This window comes from Sinohyriopsis cumingii, chromosome 1 (genome assembly GCF_028554795.1).
Source record: "Sinohyriopsis cumingii isolate HCF-2022 chromosome 1, ASM2855479v2, whole genome shotgun sequence".
NCBI classification, from domain to species: Eukaryota; Metazoa; Mollusca; class Bivalvia; order Unionida; family Unionidae; genus Sinohyriopsis; species Sinohyriopsis cumingii.
In genome coordinates, this window is record NC_142961.1 from 110,812,902 (window position 1) to 110,840,068 (window position 27,167).

Here is a 27,167-nt window from a genome sequence, read left to right on the forward strand (position 1 = left end):
CACAGTTGTCTCTGCTTTATAGTAGGCCATGATGTTTCATAAATCTGTCTGGACAAGGTCATCAGCATTGGTGACCTTGTCATGCCATGTAATACCAGGGATACGACACAAGCAATGGAGACTGAAGCTTTTGAGTTTCTACTCATCACTGCTGTAGGTAGTTCATGTTTTAAAGCTATACAGCAGGATACTGAGGATACAGGCCTGATAAATGTACATCTTGGCCATGACAATATATTTAATGTCAACCCAGTTATGTTTTGTGAGTTTGACAAAGGTGTGGATACTTTTCCAAAGTTTGTGTTATTTCTTCATTAAGTGATAGGGTATTGGTCACAACGGATCTTTGGTAGCAGAACTTGCTGACTAACAGTGCCTCTAGGCGAAATGCTAGTCAGTGTAATCCTTTGCTGCTGTGGTACACATTATTCCATGACAATCTCTTTCTTGGTGGAGAACATGACATATGCATGAGACAATGAGGATGTGGAGCCAGTCTTCTAAATGGCCACAAAAGTGATGCATTGTCAAAGATCTATAATCATGACATGCTGTTTTTTGGTCTTGGCTTTCAGTCAAGTGAAGTTGAACAACTTTCTGTCAAACCGCGTGTACAGTTAGATTTGTTCTATCTCTGTACCAAAGTTGAATTTAAGGAGTAATGAGAAGATAATAATGAGTGAAGTTGTCAGAATGCAGTCTTGTTTCACTACACACTGGATTTTTGGGCTCTTGGATAATGTACTGTGCATGTTGTCATGAAATGAATGGAGAATGCTGAGAATTCCATTTGATATTCCTGTGTATCTAGAAGAGATCTGTCCTGCTGACCATACTAAATGCCTTGGTAAGGTCAACAAAGGCAACTGTTGTCCTGCTGACCATACTGAATGCCTTGGTAAGGTCAATGAAGGCAAATGTTGTCCTGCTGACCATACTGAATGCCTTGGTAAGGTCAACAAAGGCAATTGTTGTCCTGCTGACCATACTAAATGCCTTGGTAAGGTCAACAAAGGCAACTGTTGTCCTGCTGACCACACTGAATGCCTTGGTAAGGTCAACGAAGGCAAATGTTGTCCTGCTGACCATACTAAATACTTTGGTAGGGTCGACAAAGGCTACTGTTGTCCTGCTGACCATACTAAATGCCTTGGTATTTCGACAAAGGCAATTGTTGTCCTGCTGACCATACTAAATGCCTTGGTAAGGTCAACAAAGGCAATTGTTGTCCTGCTGACCATATTAAATACCTTGGTAGGGTCGACAAAGGCAATTGTTGTCCTGCTGACCATACTAAATGCCTTGGTAAGGTTGACAAAGGCAATTGTTGTCCAGCTGACCGTACTAAATACCTTGGTAGGGTCGACGAAGGCAATTGTTGTCCTGCTGACCATACTAAATGCCTTGGTAAGGTCGACAAAGGCAATTGTTGTCCTGCTGACCATACTAAATGCCTTGGTAAGGTCGACAAAGGCAATTGTTGTCCTGCTGACCATACAAAAAATGCCTTGGTAAGGTCGACAAAGGCAATTGTTGTCCTGCTGACCATACTAAATGCTTTGGTAAGGTCGACAAAGGCAATTGTTGTCCTGTCCTGCTGACCATACTAAATGTCTTGGTAAGGTCAACAAAGGCAATTGTTGTCCTGCTGACCATACTAAATACCTTGGTAAGGTCGACAAAGGCAATTGTTGAGTAGATTTTGCTAATCTCTGCATTTTTACTGCAGCTGAAGTGGGTTAATGATGATATCCACTGTTTATCTGCCTGATCCAAGCCATGCTGCAGATCAAGAAACACTTGGTCCATCAGTTACTAGCATCTCCTTACAATGACCCTGGCAAAAACCTTCCCTGTCATGCTGACATGCCATGGCATTGTTGCAGTCCCTGTGATCACCATTATTCTTGTATATTGTTAAGATACTGGCATCTGGCATGTCTTGTGGCAATGCTCCTATCCCTCCCACAGAGGTGGTGGTCATAATGATGCGGTAGCTAGACTTTCCACAAATGCACATCTATGCTGGAATTCCATCCATTCTGGGTGCTTTTCTGGCAGAGTTCAAATGCTATTGGTGTCTTTTCAAGCTTCAAGATGGGTAAGCCTGTGCTAAGTGGGAGATGTCCATTTCACTGGAGTAAGGTGCAAGGTAGTGTTCAACCCAGACAGACATCTGCTTGCTACTGATGTGCCTTTTAAGTGGCATATTTAGCAACGGTGGGACCCAGGGCTTTCTTGACAGAAAATAGTGTGGATGTTTCTACTGTCTGATGTGGTCATGTTTTGGCAAAGATCAACCCAGATTTGACTTTTGAAGTACCTGGTTGTCTTCTGCACCATACCCTTTGTCAACTTAAGACCCTGCAGTGATTTTGGTAGGTAGGCTGCATTCTTCATTTCTAACAATGGAACCATATTATTTGTGTGGGTTTCAAAACAGTTTTTGAGTCATGTTTTTGCCAAATATTGTGACATATGATATATAGATAACTGAGTTCAGGGTGCTCCTGATAACTTCCACATTCCTTTGTAGTCCTACTGCGCAATGGTCTCTATGAACTGCATGCATTTTGTATGGTCTTTCTTCGTGTCTGGATCTGTAGCTTTCAGGGCTGCATGACAACTCTGATGCAAAGTGAGTGATTGGTTATTATTAAATATCCATATAATCTTATATTCCATGATCTGGCATTTGATAAACTGTTTAATCTACATTTCCATGTCACACACCTGGATGTAAAGTACTTAAGTGCCTTCTTTGACAGCCATGCATAGATGATGTGAATCAAAATGTTATAAATCCCAGTTCGTTTTTAATTTCATTTACACAGTAAAGATAAAAGTACTTAAAAAATGTAAAAGTTGATATATAATAAATACAAAACTGAATTTGTGTTTTATGCTGAGTCAGGAGAAAGAAACCCATTTAATATGGCTTATGAATACATCTCAGCTGGATGGCCTCAACATATCCTTATGCTATGTCAAACTCTTTCCGACAACACTGAGAAAGCATCAATGAAATTGTATGTATATACATTCTGCCTTATGGGATAGGTACATAACAATTAATCTGTGGTACACCATGAATTAACAATTCTTTCTTCTGCTGTATTGAAATGATAATAAAATACCAATACTATTTTTTTCATAATTTACGTATTTAAAGGCAAACAAGCCTTTAATCCTCTTCTTACTATACTTTGTCACTAATTCTATCCATTACCTCTGCTGAATTAAGTTCACACTGTTACCATTATTCCTTACTGAAATCCACTTCGTAGGCATTTGTACAATGACCTATATCTATGCAGGTCTGTGAACATTGAGAATTAGATACACATACATATATGATGAAACAAAATTAACTGTTCGGAGCCAACACTATTAACCACTGGAAGACCTGCCAACCCTGACGAGTCTGTCTCAGCAAGGCAGTTGATTTTTTCCTGCAATATTGACCAGTTTTCAGTAAGGTTAAGAAAATATCTATAACTGCTATTGTAAAGCTGGAAAACGTAAGTAAAAGTTTGATGCATCGACAATAAACATTATGTTCAACTGAAAAGTTTGTTAAGTATGTATAGACTTTATTTACCACTAGTACAGTTGCACAAACTCTAGTTCCAAACCCTATGCAGCTCAATGACTTGTTGCTATCTCTCAACTTGACATAATTCTTGGAAATTCTTTTCCATTTCACATGATGACAGCAATCATATCTCCCGCCATGAGACATACTCAAATTGGCACGTGATGTTCAATAAACTTAACAGTGTCCTTTCCAGCTGTTATTCACAAGAATCTGAATACTCCTTTTTATTCTTCTGTGTTGATTATTAACACTTTTCAAGAAGCTTACTTTCCCTTTCGTCTTAAACACGCATCTCTTTCTGGATGCCATTTTTATAAATTCTATAATCAACAGTTTGATCATGCAGATGCTTTGCATGAAGAAATAGGTAAAGTTTAAAGCATCTGGGATGCTGCTGTAAAGCTAGTCTGGTTCCCTGACTAATTTCACTAATTCTAAGATGAAACCCAGATCCAAATAAAACACGGATGAACCTATTATCCGGATTTATCCATAGTTTTTGCTTGTATGCTGTAAGTCCATATTTTAAGGGTAATTTTTGTACGACTTATGGCAAAATCATAAGAGCTGGCAGGTCTACATTGGATACAGTATTCACAGAATAATAATAAAATTATTACTGTAATTTAGTTTATGCCTTTCACGTCATGTACACCATATGACTTTTCAGTTGTTTTTACCTTTTACAATCATGACAGGTTATGTCACTTTAGCAACATCAAACGGCCTTTTGGACAGAAATTTTGTTTGTACAAGATCTTCATATTTTACATAAGATCTTCATTTATATAGTCAAAGAAACATTACATTATCATACAACTTGCATTCTTAATATCCAAAAGATGCAGGCAGTGCTCCTTTAGTTAATTTAGTATTAATCATTATTTGACACTTGATAAAAATGTAATTCTTTTGCATAAATTATCTAGGCTAAGTGTTGTACTTGGATTAAATAGCTACTACTGACCTGATGGAGCTTGACAAAGATTGTGTTGGCGGCAAGATGACGACTAAACCATTAATGACAACTTAAGTGTCTGTCTCTACATGTCTCCTTCATAATCTTCCATTAGAGAAAGAACTATCTCTTTACCTTAAATTGCCTGAGCTTACAATGCCCTTTTTGGAAACTTTCTTGCCAAGATGTTGTACCCACTGTTTCTGCTTGTCTACAGTTTCAGCCATTAGTAACATCTCTTTCGCCTGGATAGTTTGGTCTAAGTTTACTGCAAAGGAAAATACAAGCATCTGACACCTGGGCCTGTGCAAAGCAGTGGTGTATGAAAAAAAACAAATCTCTATGAAAATTTAAGAGTTTTAATCATTTTACATAGCCGTGTGGAGCTTACCAGTATGTACAAAAAAATTAACTGATATTGCCTTAAAAACTCTCTCAAATTTAACCTAAAGAACTGCCTTATCCAGAAAGCACATTTTTTTTAAAATTTATAAAATATTCCTAAAATAGACCACTATTTGATGAACATGAATAAAATTAAAATCAGAATTAGTCAATTTAACCTCGATTCCTTTTATCATTAAAAATGGTGGTTAGTGTACAGACATTTGATTCCTTTTATCATTAAAAATGGTGGTTAGTGTACAGACATTTGATTTAAACATCATGAAATTCACAACTTTTAACAAGAATTCACTTTATTTAATTTCTTTCTAAAGAAGAGTCCTTCAAAGGGACTGATGCTCTACTGGCCAAAAAGAATTTCCAGAAATTCAAGATGAGAACATTCTTTCCTTTCAACTACGAAGTGCTGAAACCATCTCTGATATGTGATAACAAATTAGCTGCTGTGGTGGTCATACTGGATGTCAGATTGGCACCATTTGCACTTAGAACCAAGTAGACACCATAAGAAATCTTTTCATGAAAACCCCCTATAGTGACATCATGATTTAAAGAATGCCCACTGTGGCAGCCATATTGGATGTCTAAGTGGTGCCATTTACCTTTAGAACCAACTAGACCATGATGTATGTATTCAGTTTCATGGCAATCATCTAAGTCATCTGAAAGTAGTTGTGATAACAAACTTGTGCAAAGAGACAGATGGACAATGGATGACTGACAAAATACCATCCCATAAGCTTTGCTATTATATGACCAGAAAAGCCAAACATTCCTGACACACTGTAAATAATAACAGATGAAAAATATCAACCAATAAAAATGATAGTAAGGTATACTGGTGTCAAAACTTTACGAAATAAAAAGCAATTAAATAACTCTTGTCAAGTGAAATTCATGTTTTAGTTTTATCTTTAAATCTGGTTTCAGTATACTCATTATTGTGATATGCCCTCTTGTATTCAAATGCGAAAAAAGTCCATTGTCATTTTTAAGAGAACTTAATTGCCAACTGTGTTTTTATCATGAACCTGACAAAGTGTTTGTTGCACTGTTACAATCAATTAAAATTAGACCTGCTTTGTATTATGAGGTAATTCTTTTGCATCAAATCCAGTATAGGGGGTAGAATAATCAAGGCATGCAAATCCTACCTGCATAAGAGCTAGTGGTCATGTGTTAAGTCAGCTCAACCAACGAATCAAACACTGTTTAAAATATCATCATGTAAGTAACACAGCTAAAATATCTAATGTTACTCAACAGTTTATCCTACTCCTTCACAGGTGAACTGAATGAAAGGCATACTATGTGCATGAAATGCTAAACTGAATTCACTTAGGGATAAGTGAGATCCAAAGTTTGCAGTCAGCTTACCATCCCTGAATCAGCACTGCTCAAGGATGAACAGAAATAATATCCTGATTGTATGCGAGCTAATCAAAGCATCAGTATTGACAGAACTATTTTTGATTCTGTTTCTCAAAATAAATTCCTATTTTCATAAAAAAAAAGAATCTAGCTCTGTTCTGAATCAACAATAACACTAGAATGTATCCACATTCATCTGCAGAAAGGCAGTTACAATACATAATGTTTATGCTTATAAATGTGTGGTATGTTTTGGAACCTGTTGCAGTAATTTTTTGAATGATCTTTCAAAGAATGGTTATGTTGAAAATAAAGATAAAACCAAAAAACACAGCAAAACAACCAAGTTTTTCAGCAAAAAGTTATTTCCAAAGAGACTAAAAGAGGCATGCAAACATTTAACTATGATACCAAGCCCCTGACTTATCTCAGTGTTGATTTTCAGCCCATTCTTAATTTTCAGAGGTACCTTGATAACTGATAATAGTAGCTATCAAGAAAGAGGTGTAGGTTCAAAAGGTGCTTTATTCAGCCATGTCAGAATTTGTGTCAGGATTCCATTTTGACACAGAGCCAAAGGCTTTGGTCGAAACAGATTAAAGTTTACCAGAAGATCCACAAGTTCTCTGTTTTGGCTTATATCTACCCTTCTATTTAGATGAAATATGTCTGAGATCATGGACAGAATGGCAGCCTTATACCGAGATGGTGATAGTTTCTTCTCTTTTAATAGTTAAAGGTGGAAATTAGTTCTTGGTGGAATCGTTGATTCCATTAACTTTTTTGGTTGGGATAGTGAAAACTCTAGGAGTCTTCCTGGGATGTGGAGAACCTGGATGTGAATTATGCAATAATGACCTCACCTGAGAAATTACAAACCAGAAGGCAGAAGTCTGGGGACTTTATTTTCCCTTGCCTTCTGCTGTAATTTATCACAGTGGTATTGCTGGACTGAATGAAAATATTCTGCCCATAGTGTCTCCTGCCATCACTGAAATGCATTTACTATGGCTCTCATCTCCAGGAGACTGATGTGCAATCAATGCTCATGAAGGGAACACACCCTGCTGACTTCATGAAACGTAGGAAGGAAAAGGGGACACCCCAGCTTGAAATGCCAGCATCCATGCAGATTGCAATTCCTGGAGGCTGAATCTGCAAGGGAATACCCACTGAAAGCCAAGTGAGGTTCTGCCATTTGCTTCAATGGCATCTCATGTATCCTGACACTGGGATCAAAACTTTGTCACCACTGGGACAGGCGAATAATTTGCAATGGTCTTATAAAAGCCAACCCAAGGTCATGAGAAACACTGCTGCAATAATGTTCAATAGGTGAAAAAATTTCTGGAACGAGATATGAATGTTTGAGAGAAGACAAGATACCACTGAGATAATTTCCCAAGGCACATTCTTGAGGGAGAAAGATGCTCTTCACATGTGTTTAAAAATCTATTTCCAACTGGGTAAAATGTAAAGCTTCAATGATATTGGACTGGTCCTTGATGAAAGTTAAACAAAGGATTTCATGTCTTAATCTTAAGTATTACACAACTGGACAGGTGCTTTTGCAGAATGTCATCTATGTAGTAAGAAGTTGTAGCCATGGAGGTGGCTCTGAGGTGTTATACAAATATGTCCACAATTCTTGTTATGACTCAAGGACTGATGTTATGAATAAAAAGGGGGTGCCCTCAATTGGTATACTATATCCCTCAATGCAAAATCTCCATCCTGAACAGAGATAAAACCTGTATCAGTGTCTCCATTCTGATCCATGGTGACCAGATGAAAAGGCTGAGAGAGCTTAGCTCAGTAACCTGCCTAGGTGTGTCGTTGGCCATTGGTAATAAGAACATAAAATCCTAATAAGTTTAAGTTTGAAAAATCGTACATTTTGTAAGAAGAGTGCTGATTCTTGCTGGACAAAGTTTATTTTCAACAGACCAGTCAGGATGTCTGTAGTGATAGATAACATTTATAATAGGGTTACAGAACTAAATGTGGTCCCAAGACCCTACTAAACAACCTGTATCAGTTATAGGTCCTGGTCTACCATTCCATGGAAAAATTGAATTCCTCCAGCTGAGATATTAGAAATGAAACATGACCACGACATTATTGCTGACAGGATCAAAAGAAAGGGAATGGAAGGGATGTTCCCTGCTTTTCATCGAGACTTTCAGACGCACAGATCTCTCCTAAGAATAAGGGCAAAACAAACTAGCTACATGACTGGATAGATAGTGGACATGGATTAAAATGCATTTCTTTCACTGAATGAAGATTCAGGGATGCAACTATTGAATTATGTCAGTGCGATTGAGACATACAAAAGACTGATTCACATGCTCGAGTGCCAACAGGATTCTTGACCAAAGGTTTTAGATTGCTAAAAAATATGCATGGAAATAAGTCAAATATAGGTCCTATTGCAGTGACATTTCAAAGCAGTTGATGTATGCTGAGGGAAGCTGAGAAATTATATCAGCAACCTGACCAGACTGGTAGTTGCTTGAGTAATGGCTGGTCTTTTTTGTAAGATTATGAGATGCAGGAATCAGTAAGGGCCTTTTGGTTACTAACAAGATGGAGTCAGACAATGCTTTGTAGGCAGAAGCAAGAAAACTTTTTGACTGATGCATGGAAGGCTGGGTCTTCTCTGAACACGGGACAGAGGAAGCTGGCACTGAGCATGAATATTCATAATGATGATGAAAGCTTCCTGTGAGGGATATCTGATCTGGCAAATCACACTGAGATAGTTACAAAATGCTTGGAAACTGTCCATTTTCAAACACATTTATCTCCTGACATTCACTATGCATATCTGAAATGGTCAGGGGCTTTCTACCAGGTCTCTAGGAAGGAGCCAACGCTAGTGATGGACCTGTCTAATGCCAGTCCACTTTAGTTCCATGGGTCTGGTACTCAGTAGTGTGAGATGGTTTACCAATTCTGGTGCCAGATATGCTTAATATGCTTAGCATCCAGGTAAGAGTTATTGCTGGAACTGTCATGGCTAGGTGCTGGGCATCATTTGTTCCTAAGTCTAAAATGGGTATAATATGAAAATCTATCCACTTCTGGTGGGTCTTACATTTGGGTCAGAACCGATGCTGAATCCAAAATGGCCATGTGCCTCTGTGGTTTCTGTATCTCGAAGCTGGGAACGGCTATATAGGAGATATTGATCATCATTCTCTCTATCAGAAGTTAAAGGCAGTGGTGTTGTCTTTGCAGGGTTACCACACTTATTGAAATGAAAAATGCCTGGTATTTTCCAGTTTTATTTGAATGAAATTGGTCAAGGTTCCTTTACGACCTATACTGAATGAAATTAAAAGCGTTTTGGCTTACAACACTTGCATTGTTTTTAATCAAAAGCTGTTTCATTTTTGAGAACTACCCATAATGTTTGAATCAGACATTACTTTGTACTAAACCACAGGATAACGAATATAAATTCATAATAATTCGTATAAATTTCCATTAACTCATTTACAGAATTTGTTAACTTCATTCTTCATAACTATGTATGTTGGTATGAAGAGAGTATTTTAGAAAAGTGTCATTTTAACCCTGACAATGAGTCCTAAAAATATGATATACCTTTGTACAAAAAAGATTTCTTTTAAAAAAACTACTTTCATGCAACATTTTTCCAAGCACTTTTGTCCTTGTAATGTCATTCCAGTGTCATCACTTAACTCAACACAGTACACTTACATGTATCAATACACTACTTATACCCTTACTAAAATACAGGAAACCAATGGCACCTGAGTGAAGTTTGATACCTGAATGGTTTTAAACCTGCTATCTTTACTGTCAACATAACAACCACAGCTGAGATATGTGCTGCTATATGGACAGATTTGCTAAACAGAGCACTCTACAACTCTGCATACCATGGTTCAGTTGATAGGCATGTGGTATGGCTTGACAAAATGACTGATTCTTAGTCAGTCATGAACCTGTATGACTGATTAGATGGCTGGGGTAGGCTGAAAAGTTGGCAGCCAGAACAGTGTTGAATGGCCATGACAGATGGCAACATGGATTGTCAAAGTCCAAAATATATTCAATGTGTCTAGGCTTACAGTCTCTGAGGCCGAGCTGAAATATGGGGTGACATGAGCCGAATGGGCTGCTAATAAAGGGAGAATTGTGAGGAATGATGGGGCACAAACTCACCAGACACCAGCAACTATTTTGTTGCCTCTTGCAGTAGTTGCCTCCTTTATGATTCCAGCAATGTCTGTGATGAATGCAGGTCTGGTAATTTTGCAACCCCTTATTATTCAATCTAAATTTGACTCAATATAATGGTCACTATTGCCATCCCTTTGAGGGGAAGGTCAACCATCATGACCCCCACCCCCACACTGGTCTGTGACAACATTTTATTCTGTTCTTCTGGGCTTGCCACATCTTTTTTCTTAAGACTTTTTCTCAGTTGCTGTTGTTGTTGTAGGGTTTAATGCCATTTTTCAGCACAAGATAGGCTATACATGACAGCCAGTATAAATGGTAAGGAAGAACCTGGGAAAATTCCCAGAAAGAACCACCAACCCACGAGAAGCTACTGGCAAGCCTTCTCACATACCCACTTTAGGCTGAACCTGACAGAGGTGAGATGGCAATGATCGTAATGGTGAGTGCTTTAGACCACTTGACCACTCAGGGTCCAGACTTTTTCTCTGTATTGTGGACCAAAACCATTAGTCACAAATACTGCATACTGAATGTGAAAAACACATGGTACAAGCTAGTCACATCTCATGCATGTCCTCTCTGGCTTTAAATCCCTTGCATTTTATCAGCATCATCTTTCACTTTAAAAAAAGACAAGAACCCAGATTTTGATAAATAACCTGAAAGTATTCACATATGCAAATAATTAATGCCTGTAACTTAATAAGCAAGAAAATAAAGCTAGTGTCAAATAAAAACAATTGACAATGGACACTCATTATCACACTCAGCTTAAATCTACATGATATAAACCCATTTACCAAACTTTGATCAAAATACAAGGCTTTCTGAGCAGGAACATGTGGACAGACTAACTACAGATACACGGGCCATGTCCTCAGTTTATTCGGCCTTAGTCACATAAACCAAACACTGCTGGAATCAACTGTTAAAATTTAACTAATATCAATTACAAGATTTGACAGAAAGGATAAGTGTGACACAATTAAATACATGTATTTTTGTCATTTCAGTAGCCACATTTCACTTGCATAATTTTTTAGCTCAGGAGTCCCATTTCATTTGGGTATTCTTGTCTTGACTTCACTTACCTTTACAATAAGCTAAAAATTCTTCATTTTTATCATAATGTTCCTTGTGAACTTTTATATGGCAATCTGAAACAAAAAGAAACAACAAAATAGAAATAGAAACATGTATTTAAAGAATAAAAAGCTTGAACTTGCCTTGGCAGAAAGGAGAATGTGTAGGAAGAATACTTTAACAAAAATCAAACAAATAACACATATACACAAAATACACACACAGACACACACCTGATCTCTGGCTCCTTGAATGCTCAAGTGACCTACATGATAAATTAGCATTAACTAAGGGAAAGAAAAAAGCAAGGGGAACAAGAAAAAGTGTGTGTGTGTGTATGTGTGTGATTTGGATTTTTAACATAGCTTTTAACAATTTTTCAGTCATATCGCTACGTCTGCAGTGTGACAGTTTATAGTGATGTCTAGCACTGGTGCATCATGTCGCAAACAAATCTGCATTTTATGTGTGCAATTCATTTACAATCTCAGAAATGCATTCGAGTTTGGCACTGATCACTTCCATTCATTATTACCTTACATTTTAGTTTTGTTCATTACTGGGTTCCCACACTTTTTGAAACAAACATTTACATTTCACTAATGACCTTTACCATTTCTATTCTGAGATGCCTCCACGACATCAAAAAATAATAATAGATCACATTCCAAAGCATAGGAAGTATTACTAGAAACCAGTCAAACTACTGAAATTCATATAAATTGGCTTGTAACTCATTTTAATTTACCGAATAATAATGTTACCTTTACTCTTCTTAACTGCGTTTGTTGGTATGATTTGTGATTTGGATTTTTTAACTATGTCTGCAGTGTGGCAGTTTATAGTGATGTCTAGCACTGGGGCATCATGTTGCAGACATGTAGCATGATGTCCCACCCCATCACATTATCCTGACACCAGGCCGACCAGTCCTAACACTAACCTCTTAATGCTGAGCACCAAGCCAGGCTGTTGGTATGAAGAAAGTCTTTTAGGCAAGGGTTGTTTTAAATTTGGGAAAAAAGCTGTTAAAAATTACATTACATTGGATAAAAAGACCACATTTTTCAAAATAAATAAATATACTACTACTACTACTTAAGTTGATCCTGGAAGCATGAAACAATAGTGTCATTTGAAATCTTGCCACAGTAAACATTACAATGGCTGCAACAATAGGTGGTGACAATACAACCTCCTCTAAAACTGGAAAATGCTAAGTTTTACTTACCCATAAAGTGGCTGCAGTGGTGGTTTGGGGTACATAAACTCTGCACTGACAAAACATGGTGATCAGTTGAAAAAAATGAATCAACAAGATGAATTCCCTTTGATGAGTTACAAAGATAACGAAACAAGTCAGGGACGAAGGATGACTAGACCTCCACAGCAGACAGGAGGGAATGCATCCACATCCTGTCCTACAGCATCTTCTTCCAGCTTTAAACAGATTCTCAATCCATCCATGAAATGTATCCATATTTTCATTTTATCATTCATTGTTTGCATTTTTGCTCCCATTTCCTTCAGATTACATTCCTCATTCATTTCCATTCATTCTGCTTTGGTTTGTTTTGGTTTTAATACCAAAGTAAAACAGTGCAAAGGCAACAGGAATAAAGTGCCCTGCCAAAAACACATCATGGTAGCCAACCCTGGCTCACCCAATCGTAGGATTCAAACACAGACGTTTTCAGTCATGCAGTGTTCAATCTGCATTCTGTTTGCATTTCACTGTTAAAATGACCCATTCCTGGGCATGTAACAACTGTTTTTACCATCAAATAGAAAACTACGACCAAATATTTCCACTGGAACTAGATATTTAGCTCACGTAAGCTCTTTTTCTTCTCCACAAATTATTTAACCCATTAATTCTTTCATGGATAGATTGTACTTACGCCTGCATTCCATAGCTGGGGGTGGGTGCAGAAAATGCCATACTGGTTTGTTGCAGGAATCACATGTAGTGGGGGTCCGAAAATGTATGGTCAGGAAATCATGACCCTTGTACTGAATAGCACCACTTTTGTCCTGAAAGATAGAATACTAATAAGCAAAGTTGCTGCTTACAGTGCTGAAACAATAAATGTAAAACATAATGTACAAAAATTTGTTATTAAGCAAGCATATCAGTCTGAATCAAATTATGTAATAAAAGCAAAGGTTTTACAAGAAATTCTACAACTGTGTCAAGGATACTGAGCCATGAACATCTCAGCAACCATATTTAAATATTTCTTAAGGAAGAAAGGATATTTATTTATTGTAGTTTTTATAAATGAATATAACATCTTAGGAAGTGTGTGCTGCATGACCGAATTCTACTTAAAATACACAAGCAGTCACAAACGTAGAATGATTTCATTTTTAGCAAATGTAAGCAAATGAAAAATACAAACTTTAACCTAACTGAAAATTTTCTATGTGACCTTGGATCACAGAAGCAAGCAAGCATGTTGCAACATTAATTCTCATAGTTTGATAATCATTCATGACAAGCATGATGACAATCTATGAATGGATGTAAGAAATGTATGCTAATAATTTTTTTTCAACCAAAGCATTCAATTATGGATACCACCACAGCCAACAGAAAAATGACAGTGATGTCTTGCTTCCTACAAATGTACCCTAAACAAACAAAACAAAATATAAAATAAATTTTTTAAAAAAATGAGTAAAGGTTATCTAATTAAATTTCATCTTCTAAAATAACTCGTATGTAATTCTTAAGTCACGATTTTGTCAAGTCTTAATATATATTGGAAGTTTAATTATAATTTAATTTATCCACTACATAATATAAAGCCAGGAAAGAAAACTATATGCATGCTGATGATACAAGAGGTGCATACATGTGTCTACAATGGTACTTATCACAGAGCCAAATGAACTAGCATGCTCAAAACAGATTTGAACCAATCTTTGATGAGTTAGGTTCAATTTTTCTTGCTGTCACAAGAATACAATGTTCTGTCTAAAGATACTTCAAAATAGCAAAGTAAGTCACAACAAAAACTGCTATGTGAGACATTTGATATGTTGTAAACCAGAGTCATTTTGTACTATCAATGAACACCTTTAATCAAGATGATTCTAGGAGAGAGAAAAAGGTCCTGTAAAAGGACTCATGTTCTAATGGTTGAAAAGATTTTCAAGTAATTCAACCGAGTTTGTATCTTCAATCTGAAAATTGAAATTTATCTAAGATATATTCCATTGAAAATCTGACAAACCCAATGTTTCAACAAAATCATTCTCCTTTGGTGAAAGCCTCTTGTCAATATGACCATCTATTCAGGAGTAGTAATAACAAGAGTTTCAAGATGGTTGTCAAGGGAACAATTTTGTATGCAAGAATGGTACCATTTTCATTTAGGTCCAACAAGATACAAGAAGTCTTTTAGCGAAAACCCCAAATATATATGGAAATGCATTCAGGAATAGTGGCAATCATGGTTACCATAGAGGAGGTCAGATCGGATCCAAGTTTACCAACTGGACACCGACGAAAATAAAAATTTCAAGATGATTGCTATGGCAGCCATATTTGAGGTCAGATTGGCACCATTTTCAGTCAGGATCAACTAGACATTATAAAGAGTCTTTGGGTGAAAATCCCATGTTGAGATGACCAGTTTAGAAGGAGTAGCAATAAAAAGATTTTCAAGATGACCACAGTGATGGTAATGTTGATGTCCAAAGGGCACCATTTTCATCTACGACCCAAATGACCTTGGAATAAATATGCATGCAAAATTTCATGTTAATCCTCTAAGTAGTTTACGAACAAAACTTGTGCCAACAGATAGACTAATAACTGATTACAGGCCATCTCACAAGTTCTTCTGGTGTATAACCAGTAGAGATAAAACTGAGTCAATACCTTAACCTTGAACTCGCTGTTAGTTTTATAAAAAGGCTGTTCCAGTAAAACATACATGGGACCCAGGAAAGGCACTTTTTATGTAGGGTACTCACCCACAGATGCAATTTAGAATTTTCTTCTTATTTTAAAACGAACTCTGTGAAATAAAGTACCAAGCATATATTTTTTAAAAACACTGCCTTCCCCGTGTTTAAATTGAACAGCCCTTAAAATTTTTATATGCATATGCTGCTGTGCTCAGTGGTTCGGTAAAGAACCAAAATGCAAGCTATGGCCATCACTGTAAGAAAGACATGGTGGTGGTCAAATCTGCGCAATTTACATTCAGGAGCATTTGAATATTGCAAAAAATGGATTAGAGAATATCCAGTGTGAATACAAATATTCTTCCAAGACCACTACTGTTGCCATGTTACAAGTTATATCGGCATTATTTTCATTCAAGACAAGCTAAATACCATTAAATTACTGAAGTGAAAACCCTATGTTGATAACAACCATCCAACCAGAAAAATGTATGCATACAATTTTTTTCAGGAAGCCACCAAGCCAGCTATTTTGAGAGTTAGATGAGTATCACTTCATATGGCAAAACGTGTTATTGTGAAAACCCCAATGCTGACACAAAATTCTGTTCTGAAGGCATACATGTAACAAGATTTTCATCATAGCCATTGCCCCATTGCCAGCCATATTGAAATGTAATATTAGCACCATTTACATTTAGAACCCATTACTTCTTGCAGGAAGTGTTTCAGCGAAAATGCCATGTCAATATGAATTCTCTGTTTGAAGAGAAGCAATAATGAAGTTTTACGGCTGGCCTCAGTAGCAGCCATTTGTGATATCAATGTCATTTCAATATTTGATAAACAACATATCCAACAAAAAGTTACAGGGGAAACCATCTGTAGGAGTAGTAATAACGTGATTCTTAGCATCATTTTGTTATGTTAGATTGGCAAAAAATTTCATACAAGACCCAAAACATATGGTAAGTGCTGTAGTGAAAAACCCATGTCAACACACCTGTCCAATTAAGAGGGGCAAAAGCAAGATTTTTGTAATGGTTGCCATGGTGACTGCTATCTTGAAGGTCAAATTGGCACCATTTTTATTTAAGATTAACTAGATATCAGAGAGTATGGAGGACCAGAATAAGATTTATATGATGGTTCCAGAGCAGCCTTGTTGTGGAGGTCAGATTGGCATCATTTTCTTTAAAAGTGACAAGATATAACAAGAAGTCTTAAAATTGAAGACCTCATGTACATATGACCATTGGTTCAAGAGATGTAGTAATAATATTGGCCATATTGGAAGTCAGGTAGAGATCGGTTTTTTTTCAGAACCATTGGCATAACAAATCTTGCTGTGAAGGCCCCAAGTCAATATCACCATGTTCTGGATGAGTAACAACAACAACAACAGGCTTTCAAGATGGCCCCTATAATGGCATCCATTTCTATTGCGTCCAACTAAATATCACAACTTATTATAAGAACATCCCAAAGTAGTAACACAACCCATTCTGAAGGAGTAGCCAGATGCAGGACAGCGCATACAATGTTCTGGTCTTTGAATAGGAGAGCTAAAAAGGCATGCATATTGTACACAAAATCACTTCTGATAATGTACACTAAATGAACCCGGATTTCTTTGTTGAGTGATGTTTTTTCAACACTCACATTGTTTAACCAATGCAATTGTCACATTATGCTTAGTCAACAATATAGATGCCCATCATGCATTTTTATATGGTAACCACAGCATGCTACAACTAAAGAAATTTTTTAAAAGGTTTCATAATTTATTATTCAATGCCATTTTCAATGTTTGTCCATTTGTATGCCAAAATATGGCTTTCAAAGCAGAAAAATCATAAGGATGAAATCTTCTGGACTTGCCTGGACAATTAGGTCAGGAGGATGATCATCTGATTTTCTGTTCTCTCCCTCCGTTGCATACAGAATCTGTGTATAGGAAATGGGAATAGGGTAAAATAAACATGCATACTTCAGATCTATGTAGATAAGCAAACATCTATAGTATTTGTCTATAAATGAAAATTGCACTTAAACTTATAAGTATTCTTCCAAGTTCAAAGCAAATTAACAGTAAGACTTTCATACAAATTAAATCAAGTGTCAGACAGACCTAATAAAAGATCAGCCATACATGTTTTAGCATTGAAGAGAATAAAGGGAGACTGATATTATCTTATGTACTCACTCCAATGTCAACATTTGTTATGGTTCGTTCTATTCATGCTGAGCAGGGGTCATCTTGTACACACAACATACAAACGAGTTTATATATCTGGTGAAATAGCAATCAATGAAAACTTCCGGTAAATGCTAACAGGTGGCAAAAGATAATGAAATAAACACAAATTAAATGTCTTGCTATGTGAAAGTCACGATCTAATCCTTTAATTTCATTTCAGTGTAAACATTATAACTGCAACATATTCTGTTCTATGAAAACATGAGAAAAGAGTCAATCGACCATCACAACGAAACCCGTGAGTACTTCTGTGAGAACCTAATTACGTGCCAGCTTTGTTTTGATCAACAACTTGGGGAAGTGATTGTGTGCATTAAAAATCAATTAAAAGAGACCCGTGTTGTTTCATCACATTGAAGATGTCTTTTGTATCAAATCAAGCAAGGGAGGTACAAAGAAAAAATTCAAAGGCATGTAAATCTAAGCATAAGTTCTTGTGGTCACTACTGTTATCAAAATTCATTTTATTTGACCAATCGAAAATGGTTTCACATTTTTATGTACTTACCATCATTAAAGTATATATTAGCAATCAGTAATGTGTCTTAATCATTTGTAAATGTGACCATGGAGAGCAAAGGAATCAATCGAAAGGTGTACTCAGTGACTGAAAAGCTGTGCATCATAGATAGAATTCATAATGGTGAAGGGAGAGTCAAAGTTTGCAATGAACTAAACAATGCTGAGTCGACACTTCAAGGTTGGCCTAATGATGAGCAGAAACTTCAGGATTACTTATATGATGTTGATTCAGATGAAGAGATCAAACAAATTAACTGATTTTTTCAAAATGTGAAGTTATATTTGTCAAGTGTGTCACAAACGGCAACTAAGATCGTGTTCAAATTTACATTGTTTTAAATTTGTAGACCCATTAAATTCATGTTGGTAATGATTAACCCTTGAGATTATTTTTCATTTTACTTCTACCACAATCAAATCTATCTATCTATCTATATCTATCTAATCTAATCTAATCTATCTTTCGTTCGATCGAGTTTTTCTAGAAAATTAAAAAAAAACCGTCTAATTTGGATTGAACAATAGAACTAGAATGCTTCCAATTCAACACACAAATTATTGACATAGTACACAATATGTGAAGTGTTACACGTGTTAAGCAAACGGAAACCATGTGGAATAATGTTTTTGATGACCTCCTCAATATACTGTAATTTATCCAGAAATTAATGTTGCTCTATGAGGAAAAAATAAAGTACACCGCTATGAAGAGATATTTATTCCCAGTTAATCTCAGCACGATTATAAACTAAGTATTCAACACTATAACCTGCCAACTTACCCACCCCCTTTTTGCCTTTACGTCGATTTTTGGGACCCCTATGTGCATTATCGAGGGAGAGGTGTATAACTGTTTAGATTTATACAGTGGTTTTGTCCTTATTTGTCACATCTATCTATCCAGTGTGGCTCATTTATTCTTCTGAAGTGCAACTCTGACTTACTGATGACAAGCCATCTCTTACAGATTGATTTGCAAAGTAAACCTCGATTTTTACAGGTGGGTCTAAGAGAAATTGGATATCTGCAGCCAAAAAAATGGGAACGGGAGGCAATCTATAATCTAATATATATGGCATGTATCTACAAGCACATAAAGTATGCAGAAATAAAACACTTTACTAGTGTGTTTGTGAATCATTCTAGATAATCAAAAAGTTCACATTACAAAATTATTTTGGTTTACTAAGTGTTATTTAGCAGTTGTTCACAAACACAGAAACCCAAGATGATCCAGCAATAAGCATGGCATGTGAAAATGAACATTAGTTATCTTTGGCTGGTCTGGAAAGCAGTTAATACACTCTGAAAATTCAATTACCTGAAATATACGTGGAATATCCTTTGCATCTGCCCTATATACATCCCCCTGCGAGACAGGCCGCACATGGAACAATTTTCTGGAACAAATTATAATCAAGGATTTGAATGAAGGCATTTTATAATGTATTGATAATCTTTTTAAAATCTGTAAATATCAATATTTTGTGACTATTTTAGACTCAGAACAACTGGACAAAAGTTTGAACAATATCTCATATGCTGGCTATTTCTATTCTAATGCACTTTAAAATAGATAAAAACAAGTTTACAGTGGAATGCTGGAAGATAGCTTTGTCTTGTCATGTTGTTGTTGTTGTTGTTGTTGGGTTTCACACCATTTTTCAGCACAAGATAGGCTACACATGGCGGCCAGCATTAATGGTGGAGGAAGAACCCAGGAAAACTCCGGAAAGAACCACCCACCCACGAGAAGCTACTGGCAAGCTTTATCACATACCCACATTGGCCGAACCCGAGACTCAAACCCACGTGGACAGAGGTGAGATGGCAGTGATCCGTAACGGTAAGCGCTTTGGACCACTCGGCCACTCAGGGCCCCCTGTCTTGTCATGCATATGCAGCTGAGACAAATGCAGATGGTGCTCTATTGCTAACATAAGCAAGACAGATATCCTACAACCTAAGTCCCACTTCAAACTCATACAAGATTTATAAAATGATGGCATCACATGCCAGTACTAAAATGCCAGCCACAATTATCTGATAAAGACCAAAATTCATCTAAATTCTAAAGACATCCTGGCTTGCTATGTGGTTACTTTTTAGCTTTTATCATAATAAAGGTTTGGTATCAATGAACACTACTTAACAGCAGAGTTTGCATAATGTGGCACAATTATATAGGCATCTGGGTTGGAATTTCAGCAAAGCAGGAAATTTCTAATTGATTTACCTGATTACTACTCATCATATGCAACATGCAGACATATACAGTTACCTGTGCAGTCAATAGTGCACAAGGCATTCATCTCAAACAAATATCTTTGATAAAAGTCAATGACACATAAAACAGGTTAAAATAACTCACTTTTCACACATATCACATAACCGTACTAGCAAGATTACTTGAGAAAACGATCTAACAAGTACAGTAATATCAAAGTGCATAAAATGTTGGTCAAAGTGACCTACATTTGCTGCGATCCAGTATTTAATATAACTGATGATCACAAAGCTTGATGACAATTGACTCAAATATGTATGAAACACTGAGCATTTACCCAAAGTAAAATCCACTGGATACAAGCCCTATTGTGTATTACTGCTTAGTTCTCTCTATGATGGATCCAAATATTACTGAACAATAAGACCCTGTAAAACGAGAATGCTTGAGCAAGTCGCCTAAAAAATGCAAAATGAAATCAAGGCATGATGGTCAGAAGGATAGACAGGTAGATAGGCAAAAAATCCTACAGAGATGTAGAGCAAATGCATTACTGCATACTATTGAGACCCTGCTAGAAAATGAGAAAGACTCACTCTATATCGAGGACAAGAACAGGATCAGCTTTCTGCTTATCATTTTCTGAGTCATAGAACAGAACCTTCCTGGAACTGACCACAACATACTGCTTCTTCCAGCCATACTTCTTGATGTTCTGTTTGTTAGGTATAGAAATCCAACCTTCCATGTGACTGTCTGGGGATGGGGACGGTGACGGCACTGCAGATAAATCAACACATTAATTAAGAAAGCTTGCACAGAGTACAAGTACTTGACAATGATACAATTATATTAAAAATTCTTTAAATTTTGTACATAATATTTCAACACAAAAATTCTGAAGAATGCTATGCTTCACTTGCTCCAAATGAGGAATATTCAAACTACCCAATAAAGTCACTCGACCAATAAAACTGGTTCATTATGACCTCCTTTGCCTGTGATGAGCAGTACCCTCCATGAGGAATACAGCTTTTAAGTTTAATGTCAGAGAAACGGACTGAAATGTAAAAATACTGATGCCTATGTCAACATCAATGACAATATCATCAGAAAAGTAATACCTTTGTCTCACCAATGCTGGCAAGACAAGAAAATGAATTTAACACATCCCAGTCAGGTTTGAACTTTTATAAGAATATTCATCAGTCTATAAATGGAATGCACTCAGAAAGTACCAATAATGATGTGTAAGTTAGTATTGTGCATGAATCAAATGATTTATTAACGCTGTGCATGCAAAATGCATCTAGAGATGTCAAATTTTTAGAAAATGTCAACCAGGTACCTGACGATCCGAATGAAAAGTTACCCAGGTACCCAATCAGAGGAAAATTTTATTAACTGTGAACCTGAACTTTTTTGTTGTAAATTCATACATGCCAACCCCCACCCCACCCGAGGTGTAAGCATAGTTTTTATTAGACTTATTCTTTCAAAATTTGATTGATTTCTTCACATCATGATGCATTATGTGCTTCAATTTAACACAATCCCTCTCCTCCAAAATCTTTCAGTTATAAACATCCACGAGTCATATCAATAAAGCCCATTTCACTAAATAATATTTGGCACTATGTTTTTTTTAATACAGACTGGTCCACTACAGAAGTGTGTATTAAACTATAAGTAATCTGTGGCAAAAGGTTTCAAATTCAAGACACTCATCTGCTTTCTTCGAAACATATCATGAGCAGTTAGTATTACTATAAACAAAACATAAGGAAACTGAGTACATTGCCAAATGGTCACACAAGTTGATGATATGAAGATCAGTAGATGGAGGTCTTCGATGGATCAATGTCATATGACACAAGCCTTGAACTGTACTGTTATTTTGTGTCTTGCTCAATCCTGACGTTGCTAGATATAATCCTTGATCTGAACTCTGAAACATGTTTAATTGTTGTTGGGTTGTTTTTTTTTTCTTCTAAATTTTAACATGAAATGAACTGGTACCCTACAGCTAATATTATTACCTGGGGTAATTATGAACGGGTGGGTACCCGAGTATCCATTCACACCTTTAAATGCATCAACATTAATTTTTTTTTTCAGCAGGCTGGCCCCATTTTAATAGTTTTTAAAGTGATTAAACTGTATAGCCAAAGAAGATTAACCAATAGCCTCAATGTATCATATCTTCCCTGCTCCCAGCACACACAAACATCTGAATGTAGTACTCAAGTTCATGGACAACTCACCAGCAATTTTCCAAGCAGAAAGGTGGTTTTCAGGGATCATATGCATGCATGCAAATCACACGTACACATATCTGTCTTACCCATACTTCTAATACTAGAGTTCATAGCTTACTGTCCTCATTAGTGCTGCGTGCAGAGGCAGTTCCTGGGCTCATACACATGTACTGAAACACATACAGTACAGTACACACATCATGGATTATGGAATGCCCACTTAATCCAGTGGACCTGGACAGAGAAGTAAGGAATTAAGTGCCCACTATAAGTAGGGGATGTCCACTCAGTCTGGTGTACTTTCTGCAAGTTTTGTGGAAATACAATCTAGTGAAAGTCCATCACAGATTTTATAGCAGTTGTAGCAAGTTGTATGCCACCCATTGTTGATTATATTGTATTTGCACCATGCAGCAACAAATATTGGGAGAAACCTCAGCCTCTAGTATGGAAATGTGTCAATTTCATATCATTACCTGTACAAACTATACAGTGGTAACATTTCATGTAGCATTTATCTGTGAACTAGCTAGGGGTACAAAAATACAAATGTGTGTAATGTAGAAAAAATATGAGGTTATAAATTTCTTGGATATCTTCCCATCCCTCTTCATAACAGCATACATTAGTTACAATGTACATCCCTACATGTATACATACCTGTTAGCATATACAGAAGCAAAAATTAAAGCAAAGAATTTAAAAGTGACTGGGTAACTGTAACCTTCACAAACAACATTTCTTGTATATTTTTAATCCAAAAGAATGAATCCTGCTGATACTTACAGAAGATTTCATCTTCCTTTTGTTTGTTTAAAAGCAGAATCTCTCTCGCACTCATCAAAATTATCATCATTCAACTTTTATATTTTGTGAACTAAATAGTTTCAGGATTCTTTACTCATAAAAGCAAATGTTTACGCAAAGTAAATAATACTTACCCACTCATATTACATTCAGAATATTAGCCTTCTACTTCGCGAATTCAGACTTACTGAACGACGAAAATAGTCTTTACCTATTTCTAAAAGACAAAGGGCAATAACTCTTGCACATTACCTTCCTTGGCACCACCAGGTGTCCCTAGATTTTAGCTGAGTGAGCTATTGACGAGGATACATGTATGGCGGGATAGTTGTTTCTTTTTTTTAAGTAATGTGATCGGATGAGTATTCTCAGAGAAACATAATTTACTTAAAAATTTGCTTTGTCTTTCGAAAACATTCCTTAATCCAATTACATTAAGAGACTAAGTAATAGGAGGAGAACATGCTGAGTATCCATCCTTTACCTCTGGTATCCTTCTAGGGAAGAAAAGCTGGTTTCCCCACATTCTCCTAATTACATAAGTAACACAGCCTGTGGTCACTTGATCTGTGACCCTTATCTAGGGTTAACAAGGTAAAGATGATTGAAATCTTCTTACCTGCAAACACTGGTGAATCCTGCAAAGATAACATGCAGTGTTGATTGATTAGATGGGTCTGGTGGCCATCTGTACTGCCTCTACAAGACCTACCGAAATCAAGATTTGTCTCTACTATGCTAAATTTCTGAGATGAAGGCTCGAGAAGATTGACTGCATGCTAGCCATATCTTGGATACAAATGTTGTGTTCAAACGTGAAGTTCGCAGAGATGGTTGGAAACTTCTAAGCAGTAATCTTTAAGAGGTGAATTTGCTGAGCATTCAGTCCACTTCAGCCATGAAGCAAGGGCTTGAGGGGTGATATCCTGCGTTCTGACTCACACCGGTAGGAAGATGCATTTGTGTGTGCCACTTGTCTGTGTGTTTCAAGCTGTGCTTGAGAGTTTAAACAGGATCTTGCATGGCTGCTGTTCTCAAACTGTTCTTGATCTTACAACTCTTTGGTTAATGATAGATGGTAACCTATTCTGGGGGTACAAAACCTGGTTATGTCAAGAGAACAAGCAAAGCTTCCAATCTGAATTGAAGTGATTCTGGGTCAACATAAAGGGGCATGCTGATCGCTTACCCTGCAGGCAGAAGCTAAAGCAATCAAGAAACATGACTTGTATGATAGTGACTTCAGCAAAATGTGCGCTGGAATTTTGAACGGATTCAAATCAAACCATGTTAAAACCCAGGATCGGTTCCATTTGGAAACAGTGATGGATTGTGGATGATTGAGACCAAAATGGTTTAAAAGATCCGATAGGTTGATATCATGCTCAAAATCATGTCTGCCATGATGCTTGAATGTGTCCATTATAATGGGTTGGTAGCCTTGATAGAGATTGGGACCAATCATTTCTTGTGAAAAAGCCAGAGACAAAAGTTGGCCAGTTCAGGGGTTGAGGCATGCAGAGGGACCATTTTATTGTTATGACACCGGGTCCCTCAAAACATGACACTTTCCCTCAGGTCCCTCAAAACATGACACTTTCCCTCACAAGCCTTCAGAGTGTAGAAGTGTTCTTGCTCTCAAGATTCTCTCCACAATTGAAAGTTTGAATTTTTTGTCTTGCAAGGCACTCCTGATAACAGCTGATCATGTGGAAGAAGAGGATGTTCTGGCAGGGAAGGTTCCTGGAGAAGATTTGGGTTGGCCAGAATCTTCCTGGGCAGGTCTATTGCAAGAACGAGTAGACTGGTGACCCTGGGCTCTTCCCATCTGAGAGGTGCTGTCAGCATTATCGTGCCATTCTGACCCCGTAGCTTCTGGATTATTTTCAGTATCAGCACTACCCCACCCAAATTAATGACTGCATCCAAGGTCCAAGCTTTTGGGTCTGGAACTGGAGAGACAAAGGTGGTTAACGTGTGATTCTATCTCATTATAAAGAGGTCAAACTGTCTCGTGGTAAGCAAAACAGGAAAATGTTCCTGACATGGGTGGGTGGGTGAGGGAGTGATACTGATGTGAAAATATGTGAGCTCAAACATTTGGTTTCTTACTGCCTCTGTACAATTGTTCTCATGGGATTGATATTGGTGCAAGTGACTGAGAAGATCCACTGTCCTGAGGCCACTTAACATTCCTTCACACAAGCAGTGGCCGAATGGTTTCAAATGCCCATGTCGAATGAGCGGCGAGGTGAAGGGTCAGTTCCTGAGCTGCCTGCCTCTGAACTTCCTGTTCTTCCTCCAAAGCAATGGCGATCCAAATAGGGATGTCTGGAACGGAAGGGTATGACAAGGTTAAAGTGAAATGGATCGCAGACATGAGAAGCCCATCAAAGTAATTGGACATGGTACGCTGAGCAGCCCTGGTCAATGACCTTAGCAATCCTGGCCACCACCTCCCAAGTATGGCTATTGCCAGATGACCCTAGCAATCCTGGCCACCACCTCCCAAGAATGGCTATTGTCAGATGTCTCCATTGAGTCTGAAGTGTAGGTGTAACAATATCCCAAACCAGCTCTGATGGGCATGGAGCACATTTGTCAGCCAGACATTTGTCGAACGGAAAGCTGCTATATTCTTGTCAAGTGCTGTTACTCTTTAGTCTGTCTGACTGGGATGGAACCAGTGGGATGGCATCTCTTCCTCTTCATTGAGACCTACTGATTCTTCAGAGCAGCAGTAGGGGTGAAGGGCATTCTGAGGTAACTAACACCCTATAAATATCCTCAATGGCAGCTTGAAAAAGCTAAACTCCATGGTCGGATCTGAGTATAACATGAAGGATGGTGGATTTGAAGGAGTTCTATCGCACTCACTGTGCATTTAGGTCCAATCTGGGTCTACTTGCAGCTCTGGAGAAGACATATCAGGTGGTAGAAAGACCCAATTCCATCCCTATGAAAATGTCATTAGCTCTCCCTACGCCAAGAATTGCTTGGCGAATGGTTGGCCTGGCAGCTGGCAGTATAGAAGATGATCCAGGGTGGCTGCACAGAGAGACTGCTCACTGAAATCTCCATCAGTGAAGGGCATGTTACCAATACTATTGAAGGACAGATGGATCTGTCACTAAGATCCCTATAAATCATAGTTGGATGGACTGATTCAACAAAAAGGTCCCATGGTGGAATAGCCCAACAGCCAGTGATGGCTGGATGGCTGGTGACTGTGTGTTTTTTTAATGCATTGAATCGAATGGATCCAGTAAAACAGCCATGCTTCCCGACTTACAGGCCCAGAGACCAAGTCTGGACATGCAGGGGGGATTTATGCCTACTGGGGTACCTAAAATTGGGAAACACTCCCCCAGTGAGTCAGAAATGCAAGCAAAGAACTATCTGGCATTGCTGTCTTCTCAAAAGGTCTCCGGTGCTGGGTGGTCGGTAACAGCTGTATGGTTAGTGATGGCTGATGACGTTTGGACAGCCAGTAATGGTGCAGGGGTATAAAGAGGTGGATCCAACTGATCTGGTATGAACCC

General features: G+C 37.5%; 1 protein-coding gene across 3 annotated transcripts in view; it reads right to left on the reverse strand.

Moving 5' to 3' along the window:
- Nucleotides 1–27,167, reverse strand: part of LOC149807601 (rho-associated protein kinase 2-like) — a 176,629-nt gene that overhangs the window by 16,990 nt on the left and 132,472 nt on the right. For all 3 annotated transcript variants that reach the window (XM_089968685.1, XM_089968666.1, XM_089968676.1), the window contains 6 exons: nt 21,157–21,340; nt 19,655–19,733; nt 17,433–17,498; nt 13,535–13,667; nt 11,642–11,707; nt 4,692–4,824 (listed from right to left, as the gene is read on the reverse strand). In XM_089968685.1, the coding sequence (XP_089824811.1) occupies nt 4,692–4,824; nt 11,642–11,707; nt 13,535–13,667; nt 17,433–17,498; nt 19,655–19,733; nt 21,157–21,340 (661 nt within the window). The remainder of the gene's footprint in view (nt 1–4,691; nt 4,825–11,641; nt 11,708–13,534; nt 13,668–17,432; nt 17,499–19,654; nt 19,734–21,156; nt 21,341–27,167) is intronic.